The sequence below is a fragment of the Parus major genome, chromosome 2, assembly GCF_001522545.3.
Source record: "Parus major isolate Abel chromosome 2, Parus_major1.1, whole genome shotgun sequence".
Taxonomy (NCBI): domain Eukaryota; kingdom Metazoa; phylum Chordata; class Aves; order Passeriformes; family Paridae; genus Parus; species Parus major.
In genome coordinates, this window is record NC_031769.1 from 129,067,368 (window position 1) to 129,088,490 (window position 21,123).

The 21,123-nt window shown below is 40.9% G+C and overlaps 2 protein-coding genes across 5 annotated transcripts in view; both read left to right on the forward strand.

Annotated features, from left to right (window-relative positions):
* LAPTM4B (lysosomal protein transmembrane 4 beta) overlaps positions 1-4,500 on the forward strand; it is a 57,319-nt gene extending 52,819 nt beyond the window's left edge. The window contains exon 7 of the mRNA XM_015619876.3: positions 2,475-4,500. Within this exon, the coding sequence (XP_015475362.1) occupies positions 2,475-2,549 (75 nt within the window). The 3' untranslated portion in view covers positions 2,550-4,500. The remainder of the gene's footprint in view (positions 1-2,474) is intronic.
* Positions 4,501-17,744: 13,244 nt separating this feature from the next.
* Positions 17,745-21,123, forward strand: part of MATN2 (matrilin 2) — a 68,946-nt gene continuing 65,567 nt past the window's right edge. For all 4 annotated transcript variants that reach the window (XM_015618920.1, XM_033512354.1, XM_033512353.1 and 1 more), the window contains exon 1: positions 17,745-17,791. The gene's annotated coding sequence lies outside the window, so the exon portion shown is untranslated. The remainder of the gene's footprint in view (positions 17,792-21,123) is intronic.

A 21,123-nucleotide genomic window follows, 5' to 3' on the forward strand; every position in this document is an offset into this window, starting at 1 on the left:
GCATTATCTCCTTGCTGTCCAGACTTTTACAGGCATTCCTATTTCCTCTCACTTCTTGTTGAACTGTTGGTAAGTGAGAAATCTCTTCTGAGGGCCCTTATGGCCATTGTCCCATATATGAGGTTTGTGTCTGCAGAACCAAGAAGCGTGCTTACCTCCCAGGGTGTAAAAGCCTCACCACGAGGCTTTTCTCCTACCAGACAGGTTTCATTTCATACAAGAGTGAAGGGAATGGAGATGTTCACTCATATCATTAATTCTCCAGGCCAGGAAACCTACTGGAAATGACAGCAACCTCAGTGCTGAAGTAATAATATTGTAAACACAGCAGTCTTAGGACACGTGGATTCAAAAGATGATCAGAGCACAGGAAGAGGTATTGTCCATTATTTATTAGCTCATCTTTGTCAGCTGGAAGATGGACAGCTCTTTGGATTGCTTCTGCTGTCACTTCTTCTCACACCTGATGAAACAAAATTTGAACCTGAAAGAAATGGATCACAGCTTGGGGCTTAGCATTATGAAAGTGCAGTAAGACAGCTAAATCTTCACAAAGGGAACTTGATTCATTTTCAGAGTCATCTGTAGATCAGATTTAATTACTAATTATATTGTGTCATAATAAACTAATGAACATGTTTCAGTATATCTGAGAAACTAGTGCTTTTTTTAGTAACATGAGGATTTTACTGGAAATCCTGTTACTAAATTAGTGATCAGTGCTGGGGGGGCATTTCATCTGTAGAGATTTTCACAGTTAACATATTTTAGCATTGTGATTTATTGGGGTTACATTGCAAAATATATTTATGATTTTTATCACAGTATTTATTTGAAATTCTAAATATTGTCCTAATTTCACTAGATAAGTTCTCATAAGATGCTTGCAGCTTTTAAGTATGACATAATTTATTAAATGCTTTTAAAATACAAGGGTTTTTAGATTGTATAGTGTATAAAATACTGCATTTACAAGCTCAAACATATGGTATTAATGAAGAGCAATGGCTCTGACAATTTCCTTTTCTAAGTGATGCAACTTTTCTGATTAAGGGCTGAAGATGCCAAGGTAGCCATTCTGTAATCTCAGCTACGTGCACAGATGTACTTGAACACATGGTCATCAATGCATGTTTGTAAACTCACACGAGTATAATGTGAATCACACTTGGAACTGTCCCACAAAAGTCTGTTCCAAAGTCTGTTTAAATCTACAGAACGATTCCTACTGGTTTTGTATGTTGTGGTTGAGGTCCAAAAGGAATGATTATGGATGTTTCTTTGCAGAAGGCAGGTTATCAACTTCTGTATGAACTGGTGAAATCCTCTCATGGCAGAACTCCCAGTGGCTTTATTGAGATCAGGATATTCCCTATGTACATTTATGTGATTAGCTTTACATGCTCTTTAATGACCAAGAAGCAATGCTGATAAATCTGGAACTTCCATTATGAATAATTTATCATCAGCTGCATAAAGTATGTCAGACAGTGCACTTCAGTGGTGTTCTTACATGTGATTGAGATATTTTAGGAAATGTACACTCATTCTTCATTCAGATATCTATTTTATCCTCAGTCCCTCCTGGGGTTCACAGACCAACTCCTCCTTTGCCTTTTCACATGCAAACTTAACTATTGCCAGTGCAGGTGCCATTAAAAATTGCATGACAGCTGCCATGCTTGCTTAAACAAGTAGGAAACTTGGTTCAAATCTCTCCTCTGCCCTGTCTGGCCTGAACTTGCATCTTCCATATCCTAGAAAGCTTCCTGAACTCCAGTGAATGGGGTTGATATATGACTAAACCTGTCCTAATTCCCTAATTGCTATCAGATGTTTAAGTGTTCACTGAAATGCTTCTGGGAGTATAGATCTTCCTTCTCATGGCTGAGTACTCCAGAAGTATAAAACTGGAGATTTATTTAGGCATTGGGTAATTTTTTCTCCATTCACTTCCTTTTTCTGCACTCCAAAATAATTATTAGCTATTCCAGGGAGGGCTCAGGAGAGGTTTTTGGGACTTTTCTCACTCAGGCAGTTTGAACACTCCTCCAAGAGAAAAGGTCAAGCCCTCTTGACAGAGGAGAGCTGCAGAAGAAGCAGCCATTATCACTGCCAGATTGAACAAATGCAGGTACCACCAGTGAATGGATGAAATCAAGCTGTCACTGGGGTTACTAAGAAATTAGAAGGAATCATGCTTTCTTTCATAATGAAAACAGTATACACATTGAAAAGGATAAACTTCCAGCTAATATTACTTCTTTTCCTAACTATTCTGCTCCTGTTTAATAATTTATTCCTTTTTTGTTTTGAGGTTTCTTTTGGGTTTTGTTTTTGTTTGTTTGTTTGAGATTTTTTGTTGTTTTTTTTGGGATTTGTTTGGTTGCTTGTGGACGAGGCCTTAGGGGTTTTCTTTAAATTTCATCATCTGACTTCTTTTTTTAAAAAATCCTTTTTTTCCTTTCCTGCAGGTCCTGTTACCACCATATGATGACCCTGTGAATGGAGCTGCTAAAGATCCACCACCACCTTACGTGTCAGCATAAATGAGAGTGCAGTGTCCCTAGGGAGGATAGCTTTACTTTACAGACATTGAAGCAATAGTTTGATGATTTTACTTCCAGGATATAACCTCCATGGGTTACACTTTGCTGTTTTGCTGACATATTGAAACCTAAATTGTATGACTCTCATTCTGTAGATAGTTTTAATAATTTGCTGCAACTACAGTAGTGGTTCAGAAACTAGTGAACTAGTTTCAGAATAATTCTGGGTAGCACTAGGGCTACAGTAGTCACTGAATAGCTTTTTCCACCATGTCTGACATCCAGTGCTAGAGAACATAGAACTTCGCATTCTCAATCAGGTTCAGAGTGTAACTTAATTTTTTTTATATGTAAAACTTCCAAAGCATTAGAAATATGTTTCTCAGATGCCCACACTCAACTTCAGAATACAGACCAAGTCTAAAAAATTGACATTCCAGTCCATTCCTCTTCTGCAAGTATTTTTGAAGTTATTATGTTATGAATGATGATGATGATTGCAAGAAGAAGAATTAGTCTTATGCACTGTTCTTATCAACCTGGATAATGGGAAACATGTTTAATTGGGAAGGATAAGTATGGGAAGTAAGACTAGGCAAAGCACTCTATGCGTAACAAGCCAGAACCTGTCTACATGGACTCACTTTGTCCCAGCCTGAAACCATTCTAATGCCAAAAAAAAAAAAAATGTTAGCAAATTCTGGTAACTTTCTTTTCCCACCTACACACCTTTGTCCTCCCTACTAACTTCACAAATAGTATTTTGAGGTCACAAAATCCTTACTTTAAAGTCCCATGATTAGGTGACAAAGCTGTGTCTTTTGCACTCCACATGCAAATGTTTTCCCATTGGAATGTGCCTGTAAATATAGCAATGTTTTGCTGAGTGTAAACTAAATTATGCAGATCCTAAGATACATGTTCTCAACCTGTGGGGAACTTAAGCATGTAATTTCCTTGAGCATCAGCAGATATGTTTTGTCTGTTTCTCATATACATCAGCGTTGGGGGGTTAGATTCCTTTTATGCCTGAACTGGTTGTCCTGAGAATCTTTCTCATGGGGCTCATCCATCCATGAATGCTTGTGTGAGGTATTTATTTCTTCCCTAGAGAAGTGCCTCCTGCACATGTAACTTTCTGTTTTGATGAAGTTTCTACTTTTAATTGAAAAGGAACATGAAAAGGGAATATAATTGTGTCTCTACCTCTCCTTGTTCCCCTCTGCATTGTCTCCTCTTCATTTGGGGTGACTGGACAGGTGCCATTGCACAGCACCCCAGGTGAAGGGCAGTGCAGAGCTGAGTCACGGTTTGGAGGAGCACCAGAAGACACCAAGGTGCCATCTCTCCCGTGGCTGAGCTGGCATGTGAGTCCACGCCCTTCCTGAGGAGGACACCTGTTCTCACCCTTAGTGCATTGATCCATTCTGCCAACTGAAGAAATGTGGAACTTTTCCTGGCTTTTTCTGGAAAAGAGCTTTCCAGGGGAACACAGGACCTATGAATTCTTTTCACAGCGATTGCAACTGTGAGCTGTTCTTGCAGAGGCCAGGGTAGGAAAGGACAGACTCTGCCTGTCTCTTCCACACCCCTGGCAAAAGGCAGGTACCCATCTGCTTGTTGGAATTTTAGTTCATGGTTTATCTACTCTGAGATCAAATTAAGCAATGCATTTGAATGAATCAATCCTGAAATCCATCCACTGATTGTTGTCACAGTCCTATTTTTTTCCTTCTGAATAATGCCATCTACTCTCATTACAGATATCTTTGGGAATTACTCTGAATTTAGGGGTTGTGCTGGCCAGCTGGGCTTCTGAGCTTCATTTTCTTTCATTCTTGACAGATTTGTGAAGGATGTTAAGCAGACATCTGTTTGAGAAAAGCTGCTTGTAAATACGTCAAATCTGTGTATACAAACTTCTCTACAATAAAAGGGATTGTTTCCTCAAGACTGTGGAAATAATTGTTTACGGTCTTCCAAGCACAAACATACACAAATTCCTGTCCAATCAGTCTGTCATAGTAAAATTTTCTCTGTAGAGGACTAAAATGTAATTTTTTATTCCACTCACCAGTCAATTCATCATACTGTATAAGTGGAGGAAAGGACAGTAAATTCTATAATTTATTGCACAATAAGACCAAAAGATAATTCAAGGTTTTAGTTCATTGTCCAAAACTGCAGGCATTTTGTCAGGTCTGATGAAGTGTGTAATACAGAACAGGGCTAAACTGAGCTACACTGAAAGCTGGGGCTTCTTTTTCTCCACACCATAATAGGGATAACTTACTAGTTCACATGAAATTTCTTTAGCTTGTCTCATTAAAGGATCAAGACTTCTTCACACACCCCATGTGTGCATAAATGTGAGTACAATGTGTCCTGCCAGAACTTCTCTTGGATTTGGTCCAGTTGGAGTAAAGAGGGCAGGAAGGTTATGGTATCAAAACCATGGCATTCTTGCACACAGAGTAAATAGCTGGGTAAGAGGTAAGAGATAATGTAATACAAGTTTAGTTCTGGTGACATATCAGAGGATCCCATGAGAGATGAGTTCCATGGCTCCCATACAAAAATGAGATTCTATGGGTTACATGAAGAGATATGAACTCCAGCTGAAGGAGTTTTATCCTCAGATGTTGAATTAATTCTCCATTTCCATGTATAATTCGGGGAAATTTACACCACAGCTTTTCTGTAATTCATTTTTTAATAGTCATCTGTGACAGAAAACCCATTAAAAAGCTGGCTTCTTAAGTCTGTGTTTTGGGAACTGCTTAATCCTAACAGTTTTTTCCGATATTCCTTGCATTTTTTCCTTTCTCACAGATATTAGGAGCATCTGCTTACTCAAATGCTCTCCTGGTTTTGTATCTGAAACTCTAACATAGCAGCTTTTTATTAATAGTTTTTAGTAACTTACTAGTGGAAAGAACATACTTTGAGGAAATGTTGACATGAAACATCAAAAAGACCAAATTCCAAAAGCAGCAAGCAGGAATCTAAACTTTGATAGTACCAGAAATATAAGTAGATTTTTTGCTGAAATCTCTTCTGGGTTGTTATGTTTTTTTAATGTGTGTTACAAGGTATTGCAGGCTTCACAAATCCTACACATGCTAAGGCACAAATCCAACTTTTCTCATATGTGCCTGACGCTTTTATTCCTGATTGAACAATGCAGCAATACAGCTTTCCTTCATTCTACACTCATCCATGCATCATATTGGAGAAAGCAATAATGGATTTGTAGTGGTGACCAAGCAGTGTGGCACTTGTGCTTTTAAGCACATGAAGTTTTCCAAAACTATTACTAATCAGCATCATTTTAGGTGTTAGCTGGTCTGTACTTCTTTAAGAAAACATCTGGTTGGTAAAAAGAATCCAGTCTTGGTATGTTAGCAAAGGCCACATCGAATCTACGTACAGCCAGATAAAATCTTGGCAGAAGGAAGCAGAGCAAATGATAACCAGTCAGCAAGTTCCAAAGAAATTCCAAATTGTTTCAAATTAGGGCATTCCTCACCACTACCCTGTTGGCTAGGGACACCATGGACAGTTGTTGCTAAGTCTGTGCACACTGGTGCTTGGAATGTGCAGAATGGAAGACTTGGCTACTGCTAAGGGCAGAGGGGAAAGAGGAACAGGAGCAGAACATGGGAGGGCAACATTCATGTACATCTTTTAAACAGCACAAAAACAAGGTTCACTGCTGCAATATTGGTTGACTTATGTGTCCTTTCTTCTCTGCTATGGTCAGGAGGAAATATAATGGCTCATGTAACCTCTTATATTAGCTGTTAGACAAGCTCTGTTCCAGAATTCTATCACTGAAGTGGATGATACCTTTGTCTTACCTGTTTTAAAGCAAGGACATCTACAGAGCAATATTTGTAAACCAAAAGGAGTATTGGTTAAATGCCTACCAAACTATCTAGGCAGACAGAGGACTCCAAACTGCTCCTCTGGAGCTGGGTTTTATCCTTAGAGATTTCTTAGATGTTCTCTCCATAGAGGCTGCTCTCCTTATATGCTGCTTCTCTGGAGCCAGGTTGTATTTTTCCCATTTAACCATCTCTATTAGCTGTAGAAACTGCAGACAAAGACCACAAAAAAGCATTTCTTGCAAATTCACTATGGAAATGTTTCAACACTATCTCAGTTCCCAGCTCTGAGAAATCCAAAACAGCAGCTATAGCTGTCTAAAGGGAGACTTGGCTCTGATAAATGAGGATTAGTGTTCTTTCAGAGAAAAGACTCTGGTATTTCTAAATGATGGCTCCACACCCATGGGTTTGACCCGGAATCATTCTGCAATGTGGCCAGTTTTTCAGCTGAATAGCTCAGCAGGGTGTGGAATACAGATCTGTGACCTTCTGCCTGCAGCCTGTGTCTACCTCCAGCAGAAGAGGATATTCTAGCATTGGGAGTCAAAGCCTCATTGTCACCCAGCCAGCAGATACAAAGCTATTTCAAAGCAAAAAGGCAGTTCTACAGCTATACCCTGGACAATGAGTTACAACAGTAGTTTATTTTAGTGAAGAACCTTAGTGAAATTTCATGCAGTAAATGATTTTCTTTTTCTTCAGAGAAATTAACTCTGTCATAGCTGAAATTAGGACACAGATTATTCAAATGTTTTAGACAGGAGAGTTTTCGGGAAATGGAATGTTTTCATTTATAGCCAGAGCTGGACTTAACTAATTAGTCTGAGTGGAGGACACAGAGGTCACTTGAAAAGCTGAATAAACAGCAAGGAGATGAATCAGTCCTGCAGCAGGGCTGGCTACTTGGCTTACATGAGAAGCTTGGCTAGCCAGCAGAGACAAAAGAGCTGTGAAGCTGCTCTGAGGGAGGGAGCTGCAGCACTGCAGAGTCTCTGCAGGCATTTCAGAGGACTTCTGTTTGCTCTTTGAGGTCGACATGACCAGCAATAGCAGGGATGAGCCACATACAGATTTTTAGCCTGGGCTCCATCACAATACCTATGTAGACCCTGGTAATAACTCTAACAAGGCTTCTGTTACATATAAACTTTCCCTATGTATGTAAATACTTCTGGTTTTTGAAGGTGTTGGGGGATTTTTAGATTTATTTTTTTAAATGTAATATTGAATCTGTTTCCCTCTCCAAAACTCTCCATTTCAGGACCCTTCATGACAGTAGAGGAAAGCATGAAATTAGAGGTCAAACATGAGTAAACTTTTAGTATCAAATCTTCTGATCCCATTCAATGCCAGGATGGTCAAGGTCCTTCAAAATCCAGATACCATCTTAATAAGATATGTTCTACTTTATGGATGGAAGATATTTCAGCCCTTCTTCTGTGCCAGAGGCAAGCACAACACAGGCATCCTCTCTCTTATGGAGACAAGGTGCCTGGATAGGCAAGTACTTTTACAGTTTTATTTTGTCTATCACCAATACACCAGTTTAAGATCAACAGATAAAAAATAAATCAGTGGGACACTCTGGAAGTTTGATACTATTTATATGAATATGGTCATTCTTGGCAATATCAGACACATTCACCTGGGGCAGCAAAGACAATAAAAATAAAGGAACAAAGGCAAGAGCTGGCAATTAGTTAAAAATATATATCTTTTGGAAATTTATAAGTCTTCTACCCATTAAATCATTAGAGAAATGGGATGACTTTTTTTCTTTCATTGCATTACAGCAAAGGATGAAATTAGCTTTATCAGTTGGACAGAACAGCTTAAATTTCCTGCTATTGTGTGATCCTGCTGCTTTGCTTCTCATTAAAAAGAACAGCTAAAGAAGTTCAAAAGACTCTTAAAAACAGACTATTTGATCCACTAGTTTTGGAGGTTTTTTTCTTTGAAAAGTATTGAATTTTGCTTATTTTTTAATGCAAATATTTTCCTTTTAAATACATAGATAATTAGCTACTGTATCTGTGGCCATATGTTTATCTAAAACTGACAGTTTTCTGTTTCAAATGTATATTTTCATTGTGGTTTTTCTCTTGTGAATTGTCAGAAAAAAAAAAAAAAAAACCAAAAAAAAAAAACCCAAAGCAAGACATAGTATATTGTTTTTTGGTTTATATATTTTGATTACTTATTCCTCTCTGAACTTCAATTTTTCAGCCTGGATAAAAACATAGTAATGTTTGGGGGTTTTTTTCCTAACATAGTAATTGGTACAAATAAGGCTCAAATAAAGGTAATGTATCATTACACTCAACAGACACTGTAAGCACTCCAGGGGAGTTTGCTTCAAATTTTGTTCTGAAGTATTTAGTATTATTCTTATCAGAATAGTAGCTGAGATGATATTTGTTCAAATAATGAGGGTCTGAGGTTTTTATTGCTTTTCAATTTGGTATACCTGTGCTGGAATGGAAGTAGTCCCCTCCCCTTGATGTCAATGTGTTTTAAGTTTCATATCTCCCTTGTTTGTAGATGCTGCAGCCCTCACTTATTTTCCTGCCTTTGTCTGTGTTAACTGTAATAAAATATTTATAGATAGCAGTCTTAACAATTGCAGAGACAAACAGAAGCAAGATGGATTTCTTAAGGACATAGGTAAAATTTTTGTTAGTTTCTATTGCCAACAGGAAAAATTGAGAATTTAGTAAAAAGTAGTTCAAAATAAATAAATAAATAAATTGAAAAGGTTGGTAACGCAATAAAAAGTCTATGGCTTTTACCAGTGGAAGAATTCAGCTTCTTATCTATTGACATGCAAGATTTGAAATGCTTATCAATAAGATCATAATGTTGTTGTACTATTAAATGTGTTTATTAGTCAAATCAAAGCACAGTTTCTAAATAATTTAAAACATTTGTATCTGGCAGCCTTATAACTGGAAAACTAGAATGTATGTGTAATACTAGGTCATAGAATTTATAAACCACACTGTACTACAATTAATCAAGCAGAATTTGCAATGTATATGCAAATTTGAGTCTATCAGTGGACACATCAGTCTTAATTGAATAATTAGAAGAGACACCATTTCCTGGGTCCAGCTTACTGGATTTCAGTGAGACAGCTTACTGAAATCAAACTGTCTTGGTTGACTCCTGAAGTGCCAGATCATCAGGTGTTTGGTATCTTAAAAAAAAATAAAGAATGCAAGTTCTTGCTAGTTACAGTGAGTTTTTTTATTTCCTACAGTATCTTGAAAGTAAAACTTTATCAATCTTTTCTTTCTCTACTACTCTTCCGAAATAAAGACCTTTTTTGTTTGGTTGGGGTTTTTTCCTTTGTGTGCTTGTTTGTTTTTGCTTAGATGTCTACTATGGTTCAAACTACCATATCCACTACATATACCACTACATAAGGTTCAAACTACTGTCATATAAAGCAGGTATGTTACAGTTGGTCAGAAACACTCTAACCAACCATTACTGGTAGTTTGTCAATTGCCTTATGATTCTCCATTTTTATCACTTAAAAATCACTTAAAAGATAAGGATATAGGGTTCGAGGCTAAGCCTAATCTGAATCTAAACTTTCCTGAAGTTAGTAGATCATTTGCTCTATCTCATCATCCCTCTAAAAACATCATCCTTTTGCTATAACCACAAGTTCTGCTTTGGATGTGCACTTCATTGTTTTCTTTGCTGTTTTGAGCATCTCTTCCTATAGCTAGACATCTGCTTGACACTTATATTATTCTAATTTGTACATGGTACATTATATCACCTCTAAAAGGAAGCAGATATTTTCTGTTCTGTAAAAAGACAGATATTTTGCAAATCCATACTGTTTTCTTACTTGAATCCTTTGCATTCAGCTGACATTTTCTTTAATTCCAGGAACATGCTGCTGGTTAAAAAGAAATTCAGTAAAGACTCAAACATGGATGTAATGAGAAGTGTTTATTTCTCACTTGTGGTAAAAAGGACTATCTTGAGTGTTAGTGATTGGTCAATGATACATGAATTTCCCAGTTTCTTCACAATTCACTATTTGTAAACTTCATTATATACATATAAAAACAGGGGAACTGAAACAGATCAAAGGGTTTGAAGGAATATAAATATAAAAGTAAAGAGCTTGCACTTCTCTCCCACATTTCTGTGGTCATCTTGCTGTGTTTCATTTTCAGATGTTTGAGAATTAGAATCTTGACGTGCTTAAATCTAAGAACCATTTCACATTCTGAAAGTAAATGAAAAAGGCAGGTAACTCCGTGGTGTACATGGCTGGACATACAGCCTTGGATCCCTTTTGCCTTGTTGTCTCTGTACCACTGCATCTTTCTGGGTCCCATGGATAGCAGCTGGCCACAAGGGCTCAGAGAAATGAACAAGAGGCAAAATTTTGATTGCTGAGGCCCACATATTGCAATTAACTAAGTTTTTCCTGCTGAAATTCTCTTGGAATCTCCATTTGACTCTTCAAAATCTTTCGGAACAAGAAAATTGGAAATCTGGAAGATGGTAACTGAAAAGCAACCATTTGCCTTATATGTAGGTTACATCTTTTCTTAATTTTCTTCAGAACTGTGTGGCAGCTTATGATTACCATCCAGACTGGATGATGTTTTCTGTGAAAAAAATTTGATATATGATATCATCACAGGCAGGACTCAATGAAGTTATATATTGTTGATAAAATATATACTGAATTCATCCACAGACAGCATTCATCAACTTTAGCCAGCTGAAAAATTGTCCTGGGATTGCTACTCTGCCAAGTATATTCATAAACTTTACTTCTGCTTAGCTGCGATCAGGAAAACTGCATTTTCAGCATTTCCCTTGGTAATTTAAGCCATGCCATGCTTGAATTCAACTCTCCTTCAGAATCCAAGACAATGTTTTCTTACTCAGTTCTGGGACAAAATTGCCATCGCATACACAAGAAGCTCAACTTAGATCTTACAATGTTATCCAGAAAGCATGCAAATTGCTAGCTCTAAACCAGTCCTTGCACAAAGAAGAATATTCTAAATGTAGTAATGTACTGATGTCTTTGTGCCTGGATCTTAAATGAAATAACAAAGTTCTTCATGAATCTTATGTAATGTCTATCTATGTTGTACTCAAATATCAAAAGCATGCAAATATCATCTGAATTACAACTTTGGTAGAATTTAGGCAGTATGGCTCTTGACCTAATGGTCTTCATACAGAATTATATAGATCAAAGAATAAAAAAGTAAAATTATATCAACATTTAAAATGTGGTGTTTCAGATGCCCAGCAGCCAAAAGTTAGTCAGTCCAATCAGATCCCTGGGGGCTTTTGTGGCAATATTTGCAGCAGAAATACCTGCCTGATCTGTCATTGCATTGTCCTGGCTTGAGATGTCCTCTGATTTTCTCTTTAGTGATGATAATACTTTTAAAAGGAAAGATACTGTCTTGTAGAACATATCAACAAGAGTGTGGTACTTAAACTCATAAGTACATATTTTAAAAAAAAACAAAACCAAGAAGTATAATTAATGAATATTGTCTGGCTCTGCATGTCTCAGATGAAATGTTCTGTTAAAAAGACATTATAATTTATTAATATGCATTATAGATTTATTATATATATGTATTAATAAACAGAATATATGTGTACATATATATGCATATATACTAAAGCTTTGGTGTTGATTTGGTGGTGTTGTGTACTGGAAGTGTCTTTTCTTTTGGCTATGGTACAGCTGTGTTGCTGAGCCACAGTTAAGTCTGACTCATGAACCATCTTGAGGAGATAACAGGAGACACCAAACTCTGTACTGAATTTAGATTTAAAAGAGATTTCTCATGATCTTCAAATTAAGTATATGTTCAGAGGCTTGGGTGGTTTCTCAAAAAAAATCACAACCTCAAAAAAATATTTGACCAAACTGAAAGTTTGGTCGTGCAATGCCTAAGTTTGTGGAAATCGCCCCAGTAATTTGTTCTTTCATGAAGTTCATAATGAAATGTAAATGTTAATCCCTTTGTTGCCAGTTGTATTCTAACATCCAGAAGACAAGGAGTCTGGATTTGCTGCCAGGGCTGTGCAGAGGACCTTGGGAGCCAAGGAGGGTTGGCAGGTCTGTCCAGCTCTCTGTGAGACCTTGTGCTGGACACCCTGTGCTTGCTCTTGTGGACAGATGCTCCAAGCCTCTGTGTGAATAACAGTTAGCAGCAGCCAAGCCTCACCTGCACCTCAGACTGTCCTGCAAAAGACATTAGGAGACACCTCTGCATTTTGTGAGGAGTAGATTTCAGCTGGTTTGTGCTGGCTGTGATGTAAGAGCACACAGGGGAACTCAAGCGGCCAAACAGCTGCAGGGAGCTTGTGCATGAGCTGGGCACCAGCCTGCTCAACCTTGTCCAAATTGGTGTCTTTCTCCATACCAAATTTCCCTCGGGTCAAGGCAGGAGGTGAGTGCCAAGCTCCACGGGCTGGAGAAAATGTGATCTGCAAGGCAGAACTGCAGGCACCAAGGGAGCAGTGAAACGGAGCAAGATGAAGGTTGGACAACCATTGAATATGCTGTCTAGGCATCACATTTGGAATTAAAATACAAGATCTTTTTTGAGCCTTCAATATACAAAAAGATAAAGAATTACCCCAAACTGCTTATTTTCTGCATTAATTTATGGATTGCCTTACAACAGCAGTTCTTTATTAGTCAAAAAATTGCAAAAGAGAAAAAAAAAAAATCCTTACAAAATGTTATTAAATATGATGGACGGAGATGTAGATAAAGCAGCTTGTTTCTAGTCTGATTTTTCTATCTGCAGGTTTCTATCATTAAGTGATATTGCATTTCTATTGGTTGCATTGAAGACACCTTTTACTCAAGTTTTGTCCTTTATATACTAACTTATATGGTGTCCTTAAGTCACCTCCTAAATCTGGGTTACTAAAGGCACTGCATTTCCTGAGTTTTTCACTGGATGGCATATTTTCCAGTTCACTAATGTTTCTTTCAGTTCTTTGCTATCCCACTCCAAAGTTTTTTAAACATTCTGCTTGAATTTTTCTGAGGTGTAGCCAAAATAGAATATGTTTTCTTTAATGTTGTGGATAAGGAATTTAAAGCACTATGGAGTCAAAAATTTATCCTTGCAGTTTCTCTTGAAACACACTTACTTAATAAGTATTCTTTGCTCACATACAGCTGAGATTTATCATCTATTTTGCAATTTATTTCATATGTGCAAAGCTGTTGCTGCAGCATTATAGCTCCCTAGTCAAAATATTGTATTATGTGAGTGCCTAAGAAATGTCAAAGTGTATAATGTTTACACTCAACCCCATATTGATCCATTTCATAGCCCATTAAAAAGAAAGAAAAAAAGGATATTTCCCTAAGCAGTCCTGTCTTCTATTACCAGTTATGTGGGTAATGCACTGAATGACAGTATTATGGAAATATTTAGGTAGGAAGTGACCAAAAAAATTCCCCAAGGATGGTGTCCAGCATCTCTAAGTTATAACCTCATATCACGAATCTTCTGTTTTACCTGAAGCAAATAAACTTTACCTTAGGAACTCTCCAAAACTTGGTTTTTTTAGTGCAATGACTGATGGTGGTGGTGGTGGCGTTTGCCAATATTTTGGCTCTGCACCAATCACTGTGTTTTAAAAAACTGAAGAGAAAGAAAACTTCGAAAAAGAAGTTGTAGTGAAAAGATGAAGGATGAAAGGCTTCTTGAAAATACTACTAGATACTAGTAGATATGATATTGTAGGTATAGAATATCTTAATTTAATGTGTACCAGGTAATGTAGGGGAAAAAAACCAACTCTCCCTGCCCCTAAATATCTGCAAAATCCATTCAAATGTAAGATGATATTTCACAGAAAAATGCATAAAAGCAAAACTGAGTAAAAGAAAAGGTATGAGATACTACAAAGGATCTGTAGTAATCTTGGTATGGTTTATTGACAAGTTAAACCTGGTTAGGTAGTGAACAGATACTTCTAATACTGCCATTGAATCCAACCCAAGGGAAAAGTTCAAATCTTTTTGCTTCAAAAGGTAGAAAAATCAGTCATCTACTTTGTTATCTGCAATAAGTACAATTAGGAATGCTAGTTAGAAACAAAAAAAAAAAGAATTAAAGAACTAGAAGAGATATTAAATACCATAGTATAAAACCACAGAATTACTGAATCATCAAGGTTGGAAGAGAGACCCTCAAGATCATGTACTAGAGAGGATTAATCCACTGGAAAACAGGTGCAGCTGCATATATAAACTAAACACAAAGGTGACCATCAGATATCAGTGGTGCTGTGGCCACTGAAAATGATAATGAAATCCTTGATCACATCAGGAGAAGTATTTTAAATAAACAGAAATTATGTGGAGAGGGTTTGAACGGTGTATCATGTTTAGTTTTGTCACACACCCTCTCAGGAGCCACATACACAGCAAGGAATTGCTGAGTGAAACAAGAGTGAAAGCTGAAAAAGAAAATGATTGCTGTCACTAAATGCCCTAGGTAGGCAAGTCTTGGAGAACAAAATGATTTCTTTAGGTTAAAAGACAATGTTGATACTAGGAAACAAAAAATGGCTATAAATACATTTAGACTGGAAATTAACTACCATGAAGGTCTGAAACAGCAGGAGGAAAATCAATTCACTGCTGTTTTACTTAAAGCACCTGCTTATAATGTGAAACCCAATTTCTGAAAATATGTTTTTTATATTAAGTGGTTGCCTATGATAACTGAGAAGCAGCCTACATCACTGGGAGCTTCTTCCAGATTAAGAGTAATCCTTCCAAGCACTAAGAGAAGACAGGAAAGGGACAAAAGGACTCAAAGCTTCAGGTATCTAGTTAGCAATCTTCAAGAAGCTTAATAATTGCTTGGGGGTTTTTTTGTCAGATTTTTGATTCTTTGCATATCAAAGCATGGCTTGGTAGAAGCCTCCAGATCTTTCTTACTTTACATCTTCCAATCTTCCTCTACCCATGGTCTCAAATGTTGACAGACTAAACAAAGGCTCTCCCAAATCAAAAAGAAGTGACACAATAGGAGTGGAGGACAGAAGTACATCATTTAAGAAAGGACAAGTGGCAAAGAGACTGAGACTTTGAAATGTGAGGATTACACAGTATTTCTGGTGCGATATTGAATAAATACCAAAGTAAAATAAAGTCAAATAAAAATCCTCCATCTTCTGTGCTTTCTCTTATGAAAAAAAGAAATGCTTTGTACTGACTTGCTGCCATCATCCTTTCCTCCAATCTCCCACTGATCAATCTCCACCTTCCATGTGTTCAACCTGCCAAAAGCAGCAGGCTGCACAGCCTCTGGGAAGAGCACTAGTGATGGGCTCTCTTATGCATAAACTGGAGCTAAAGCCACCAGAGTTACTCTGGGCACTCACATGATCTTGTCACTACAACATTTTCTCCTCCTGACTTTTGTCTTCCTCTGGCAAATCAGCTGATGCCTCAAGCCACAGCACAGTGAAATGGAAGTGTGGTTTCTGTATTTTAGGACAGCAGAGCATTAATTAGGACCGTGACTGGGGCCTCATCCTATGCTACATTACAAGGATGAAACAGAATGGGTGAATTGTTCTGCACTTGGCTCTGCTGGGTTTGCTGTGTCTATCAGTGCTCAGTTGCATTTTTATCTTCTGCCTTTTCTCTGGCTGCAGGAAAGGTTCAGGAGACAGTGCTCAGAATTAAAGATAAGGTGAATCCAGCAGCCACTTTCAGTTTGAGATTTGCTTGTTATCTATATGCTTCCTTTTAGAGATTAGATTTTGTACACCCACATCACAGACAATTGTGCCTTACAAAACTTACACAAAGTAGCTCTGCTGATTGCCAGACTCACAGCAACTCTGAGGGGTACAAGTCTCCTCTGTCTGACTCCTCTGGCATCTGATGTACTGCAATTGGCATGGTTTGGCGATTTATGTCTTTCCTATTGGACAGTGATAGTGAGTCTGGATCACCTCTGCCATTTAAATGGTTTTCACTGTTGTGGTTTGGTTTTTTGTTGATTTGTTTTTTTGTTTGTTTGTTTGTTTGCTTTTGCCAGGAAACAGAAATCACAGTTGCTTGGGAACAAAGCAGGAATTTTATTTTTCCTTCTTCATACATAATACCGTAAGTGTTGCTATAAACCTCACACTTAGTTTTTCCCCCGGACTATTGACCACGCCGCTGCTGTGTCAGCTAAGAAACGACGGTCCCTGCTACTGGGCCAGCTTATTTCACGCTTCCCTCAGCGCTTTCCCCGACGGAGACTCCCACCGGCTCGCCGCGGTGGCAGACACCGTATGAATCACCAGGGACTGTTTGCCTTGGCCCGCGGGTCCTGCGCACGGGAATGGGATTTCCATTCCCCGACGTTTCCCTTGGTCGGTTTCCCTGGAAGGCTGCGGCCCGGGGAGCACGGCGCTGGCCGGGGAAGGATGCGCTGAGCCGCCAGACAGAAACCGCACCGCTTTTCCTCACCCACGGCCCCCTCGGGAGAGCCCGCTCGGCCGGAGCAGGCGCTGCTCCTGGGGCTGCGGGAGCTCCCCTCGCCGCCTGCCACCGCGCAGGGACAGCTTTGGCAGGGAGGAGCCAGCAGAGGGGCCGAGGTGCGCGGGGCGGCGGGGCCGGGCCGGGGCCGCCGGGACCGGGAGCCCAGAGGGGCTGGCAGGCCCTGTCCCTGACGGGGCAGGTGGGAGGGAGCGGGCACCGCGTTCCTCGGGACCCGGCGGGAACGCCTAGGGCCGACGGCCCGTGCCCCGCCGGAGCCGTCGATTCCCTCTCTTTCCTCCGGGCAGGCGGGAGGCAGCGGGAGAGCAGCCCGGGTCCTATACACGGGGCAGGGGGAGGCAGCGGGAGAGCAGCCCACGGAGAGCAGCGGGACCGCGTCCCTCACACGGGACGGGCGGAAAGGAGTGGGACGGCAGCTCGTGCCCCTTAGGGAGGTGTGCTGGGATACAAATATCATAAAGTCACCCATGGACAGGGGGAAGGAGGGAAGGACCAGGATCGCGTCCCTGACGGCAGGGGCGGCTGAGAGAGGAACGCCGCTCTCCGCGGCTCCTCCCGCGGCCTCCCGGCGCCGCTCCGGCTCTGGGCAGGGCAGTCGGTGTCTCCATAGCGGGAGTCCCCCCCTTTCCCTCCCCTCGGTAGGGCTGAGCCGGGCTCCTGCCGCCGGGGACGGGGCTGGCGGGAGGCGGCTGCTCCCGGGGGGCGGGCGGGGGAGCGCCGTCCGGGGCCGCGCCGAGGGGAGGAGGCTCCGCGCTCGCTCCCGGCCGCCCCCGCTGCCCGCGCCGAGCGGAGCGGCGCCGCCAGCCCCTCAGGTAAGCCCGGCTCTGCCGCCAGCGCTGCCCCGCCTCGTCTCGCCTCTCCCGCCCGCCAGGCGGGTTCGCGGCGCCCCGCCCGGGGACACCGCACCCTGCCGCGACCCGTGCCGCCCGGCGGGGCTCGGCATCGCTGCCACCCCGGGTCTCCGCATTCCGGGGGGCCCCCCGCCCCAGGGCCCCGGCTCCGCGCAGGGACGGCCCTGCCCCGGGGGCCCATCTGGGTGGGGGGCGGCCGGGAAGGCCCCGCGGGCGGCGGGGGCTGCAGCGCGGGCGGCGGGGGCCCGGCGGGGAGCGGGAGGCCGAGGCGAGGGGCCGCGGCGGCGTCTGGGGCTGGGTTGAATGTTCGCTTGCTGGGTCCCGCTGGAGAGATTTGCTGCTGGTGGTGCAGCCCACAGGAGAAGGGTTTCCCTTTCCTTTGGACTGCGTGGGTCTGAGCAAACTCTTCATTTATCCTCCTCCCCGTGTATGCCGCAGTAATACATTTAACAGTGTATCTGCTGTAAGGAACCCCCTCCCGCTGTATAGTAAGGTCAGTGTAGTATCGGAACCAAACTTCGCTTAGAAAGGTGTTCGAGAGTAGCCGGCAGGTGTCTTCACCAGTTTGCAGCAGCGCGGGCTGCGGCTCCTCCCCGTGCCAGGGTACAGCCCACAGGCAGCTCCAGGCAGCTTTAGGGGTCACCTGGGACATGCAGGCTAGGGGCTGCCCGCCGTTCCTGAGAGCCCTGGTTTGCTGGAGGTGGTCCCAGAGCTGGGGACGGTTTGCTGAATGTAATATACTTACCCGGGAAGCCCTACTGAGACGGTGCTCACCAATCTGGTAAAAATGATCATGGCATCTTTAATGACCACATGAAGCTGGCTTCTATCACTGCTAAACTGTAGAATATTGACTGACAGAGAAGAATTCAAACTGCTGACTTATGTAGTATTTCCTAAATGCTTGGGTTTGCTTGTGGGACCATCATTCAAAGGGTGGATAATCCCAACTGAGGTCTGAAAAGGTGACGTTGTATTATATGTTATAGCTGTGCTTCTGTCAGACAGCTGACTACTTCAGAAGAAATTACCAAACCACATCTCATAAAAAATTCTCCTTGAATCAAGAGCTAAGTAAAATACACATACGGCTTTCCCATTAAATCCTACAAAATCTAAAGAATAATTTTTGAGTATTATGCGTTTCATGTAGATGTCTCAGCTTTAAGCACAAGATTTTCTAAACTTTTCCTCATGTACTGTGTATCACTGTGCTTTTCATCAAATTAAATTTGATTTATTTTATATCTTCAGAAAATGCAGCACTCAGTTACACAGAGCTGCAGTTAAGATCCTTAATCCTGCACTCAGTATTCACACCTAATTATGTGAGTCTGTCCATTGACTTCACTGGGTTTTCCCATGAACACGGGAATGTACATTCTACTGCTTATGAGCTGGGACTCAGGGGCCCAGCTGTGATGGTAAGAGATGTTTTAGTCAGTCCAGGCAAACTAGGGAAAGGCTAATCAAATCTAAATACTCTCTCATGACTTATAAGCCATCTCCATAGGAGGGTTAAACAGTAAGCATTATTTAATTATATTGTGGATATCATTAACAAGCTCTTATTATAGAGTTTACCCATTGTTAGCATTTCCTTTATGAGCAAAGAGTATTTGGAATGGAGTGAGTTTAATCCCCAAATTATTGATTTACAGTGGTGCTGGTTCTGAGGTCATTGTGACTTGCAAATAAGTTTCAGAACTGTTGCATCCTTTTTTTTTAAACCTTTCTGTTTGCAGTAAACCTTTCTGTTTTTTTAAACCTTTCTGTTGCAGTTATGGTTTGTGACTACTTGAGAGACAAAACTAAACAGCCTACATGTGTATCATATGTCATATAATATATGCTTTCATTTAAATCCCTACTCTACCATGGTAAAAGTGAATTTTCTCTGTTTTCCCATGCTACTCTTCTGGGCACATTGTGGAAACTCTGATGTCTAGATGAGATTCAGTGCAAATGAGTCTTTCTCAACAGAACAAGATAATGAAAAGGTCTATTGTCCAAGTGGCAACTGAAGAAAATCATGGCATGGAGATTGATGCTGTCATAAAATAAGAATTCCCACTGCTTGCTGTCTGACCACTGGAAACTATGCAGAGTAAACCATACTATGGGTGTACTGTTCTATAGCACCACCATTAACTTCTATGTGGTGAGTTTTTGAAGTTACTGAAATGGTCCTCAACGTCACCTCTGAGCAGAGGTTGGACCAGATAGCTTACAGAGGTCCTTTCTGACCTAAATCATTCTATCTTTATATGATTTAGTAGTTACTCATTTCACAACAGTGATATCAGGAAGTCTGTCATTCAGATGGATGACTTTAAATTAAGCAATAGATCCCTTAGTCTTCTTCATTTCATTAGAGCTGTAGAAAATTAGGTTATATATGTAGTACATGTACTCTACACCCATTAAATAATGGACTCTCTTGTGTAGAAGTCTTACTATGATATTTACACCTGACAATAAAATGGAATGCTGATGTCTCCTCTTTCTGATATGCTGTATGTTTAAGTGTCTGAACTCATCAATTCATGTGTGTGCTTCTCTGGCCTCTGTGCCTGAATAGGCAAGTTGTCCTTTCCCTATCCCAGCACTCTTTGGGCAGCTTCCAGAATGTGGTTGCCCTTCTGTATCCTGTAGCACCTTCAGTTATGCTCTGCACGTGGGTATCATGTACAGGGTTGGGTTTGTGGGCACGTTTGGCTGATTACCAAATGTCATTCATCTCCTCTTCTAGGAACTGCTCTGTAATGTATTATGGGTCTTCCCTGTACTGTTTCAAAATCTAAGTTAATTTACTCCGCTGTCACATTTGATTTTATTAATCCAAGTTACAACTCTGCTGTGGGATTTTGCAGCAGCAGATGGAATAAATAGGTAGTGGTGGAGGTTCAGCTACAGCCCAACTCCTATGCAAGGCAGGGGCATCTCTCAGTACAGAAAGCACTGGAATATCCTTTTAGTTACCAAGGTAGGGATATGTGCTGGATGAGGAGGACTGTGTGGAAGCATATGAGACAAAGGTGGGAGACTTTGTGAGTCTGTGGTTGTCACCCTGTCCCCACCACTGTGCAGATATGTCTGGAACAGACACTGCTATCACATTCTAGGATTGTGCCCTACTGCAAACACAAAACAGCAGCCTGTGGCCATGAAGCTTCATGGACCCATGCAAAGAATTTGTCCCAGTCTTCTCACACCGGAGTACGCAACTTCTGGTCCTAAATCCACTGCAGATTCAGGTTACTCAAACTGCCTGGACACTCATTACTTTAGAT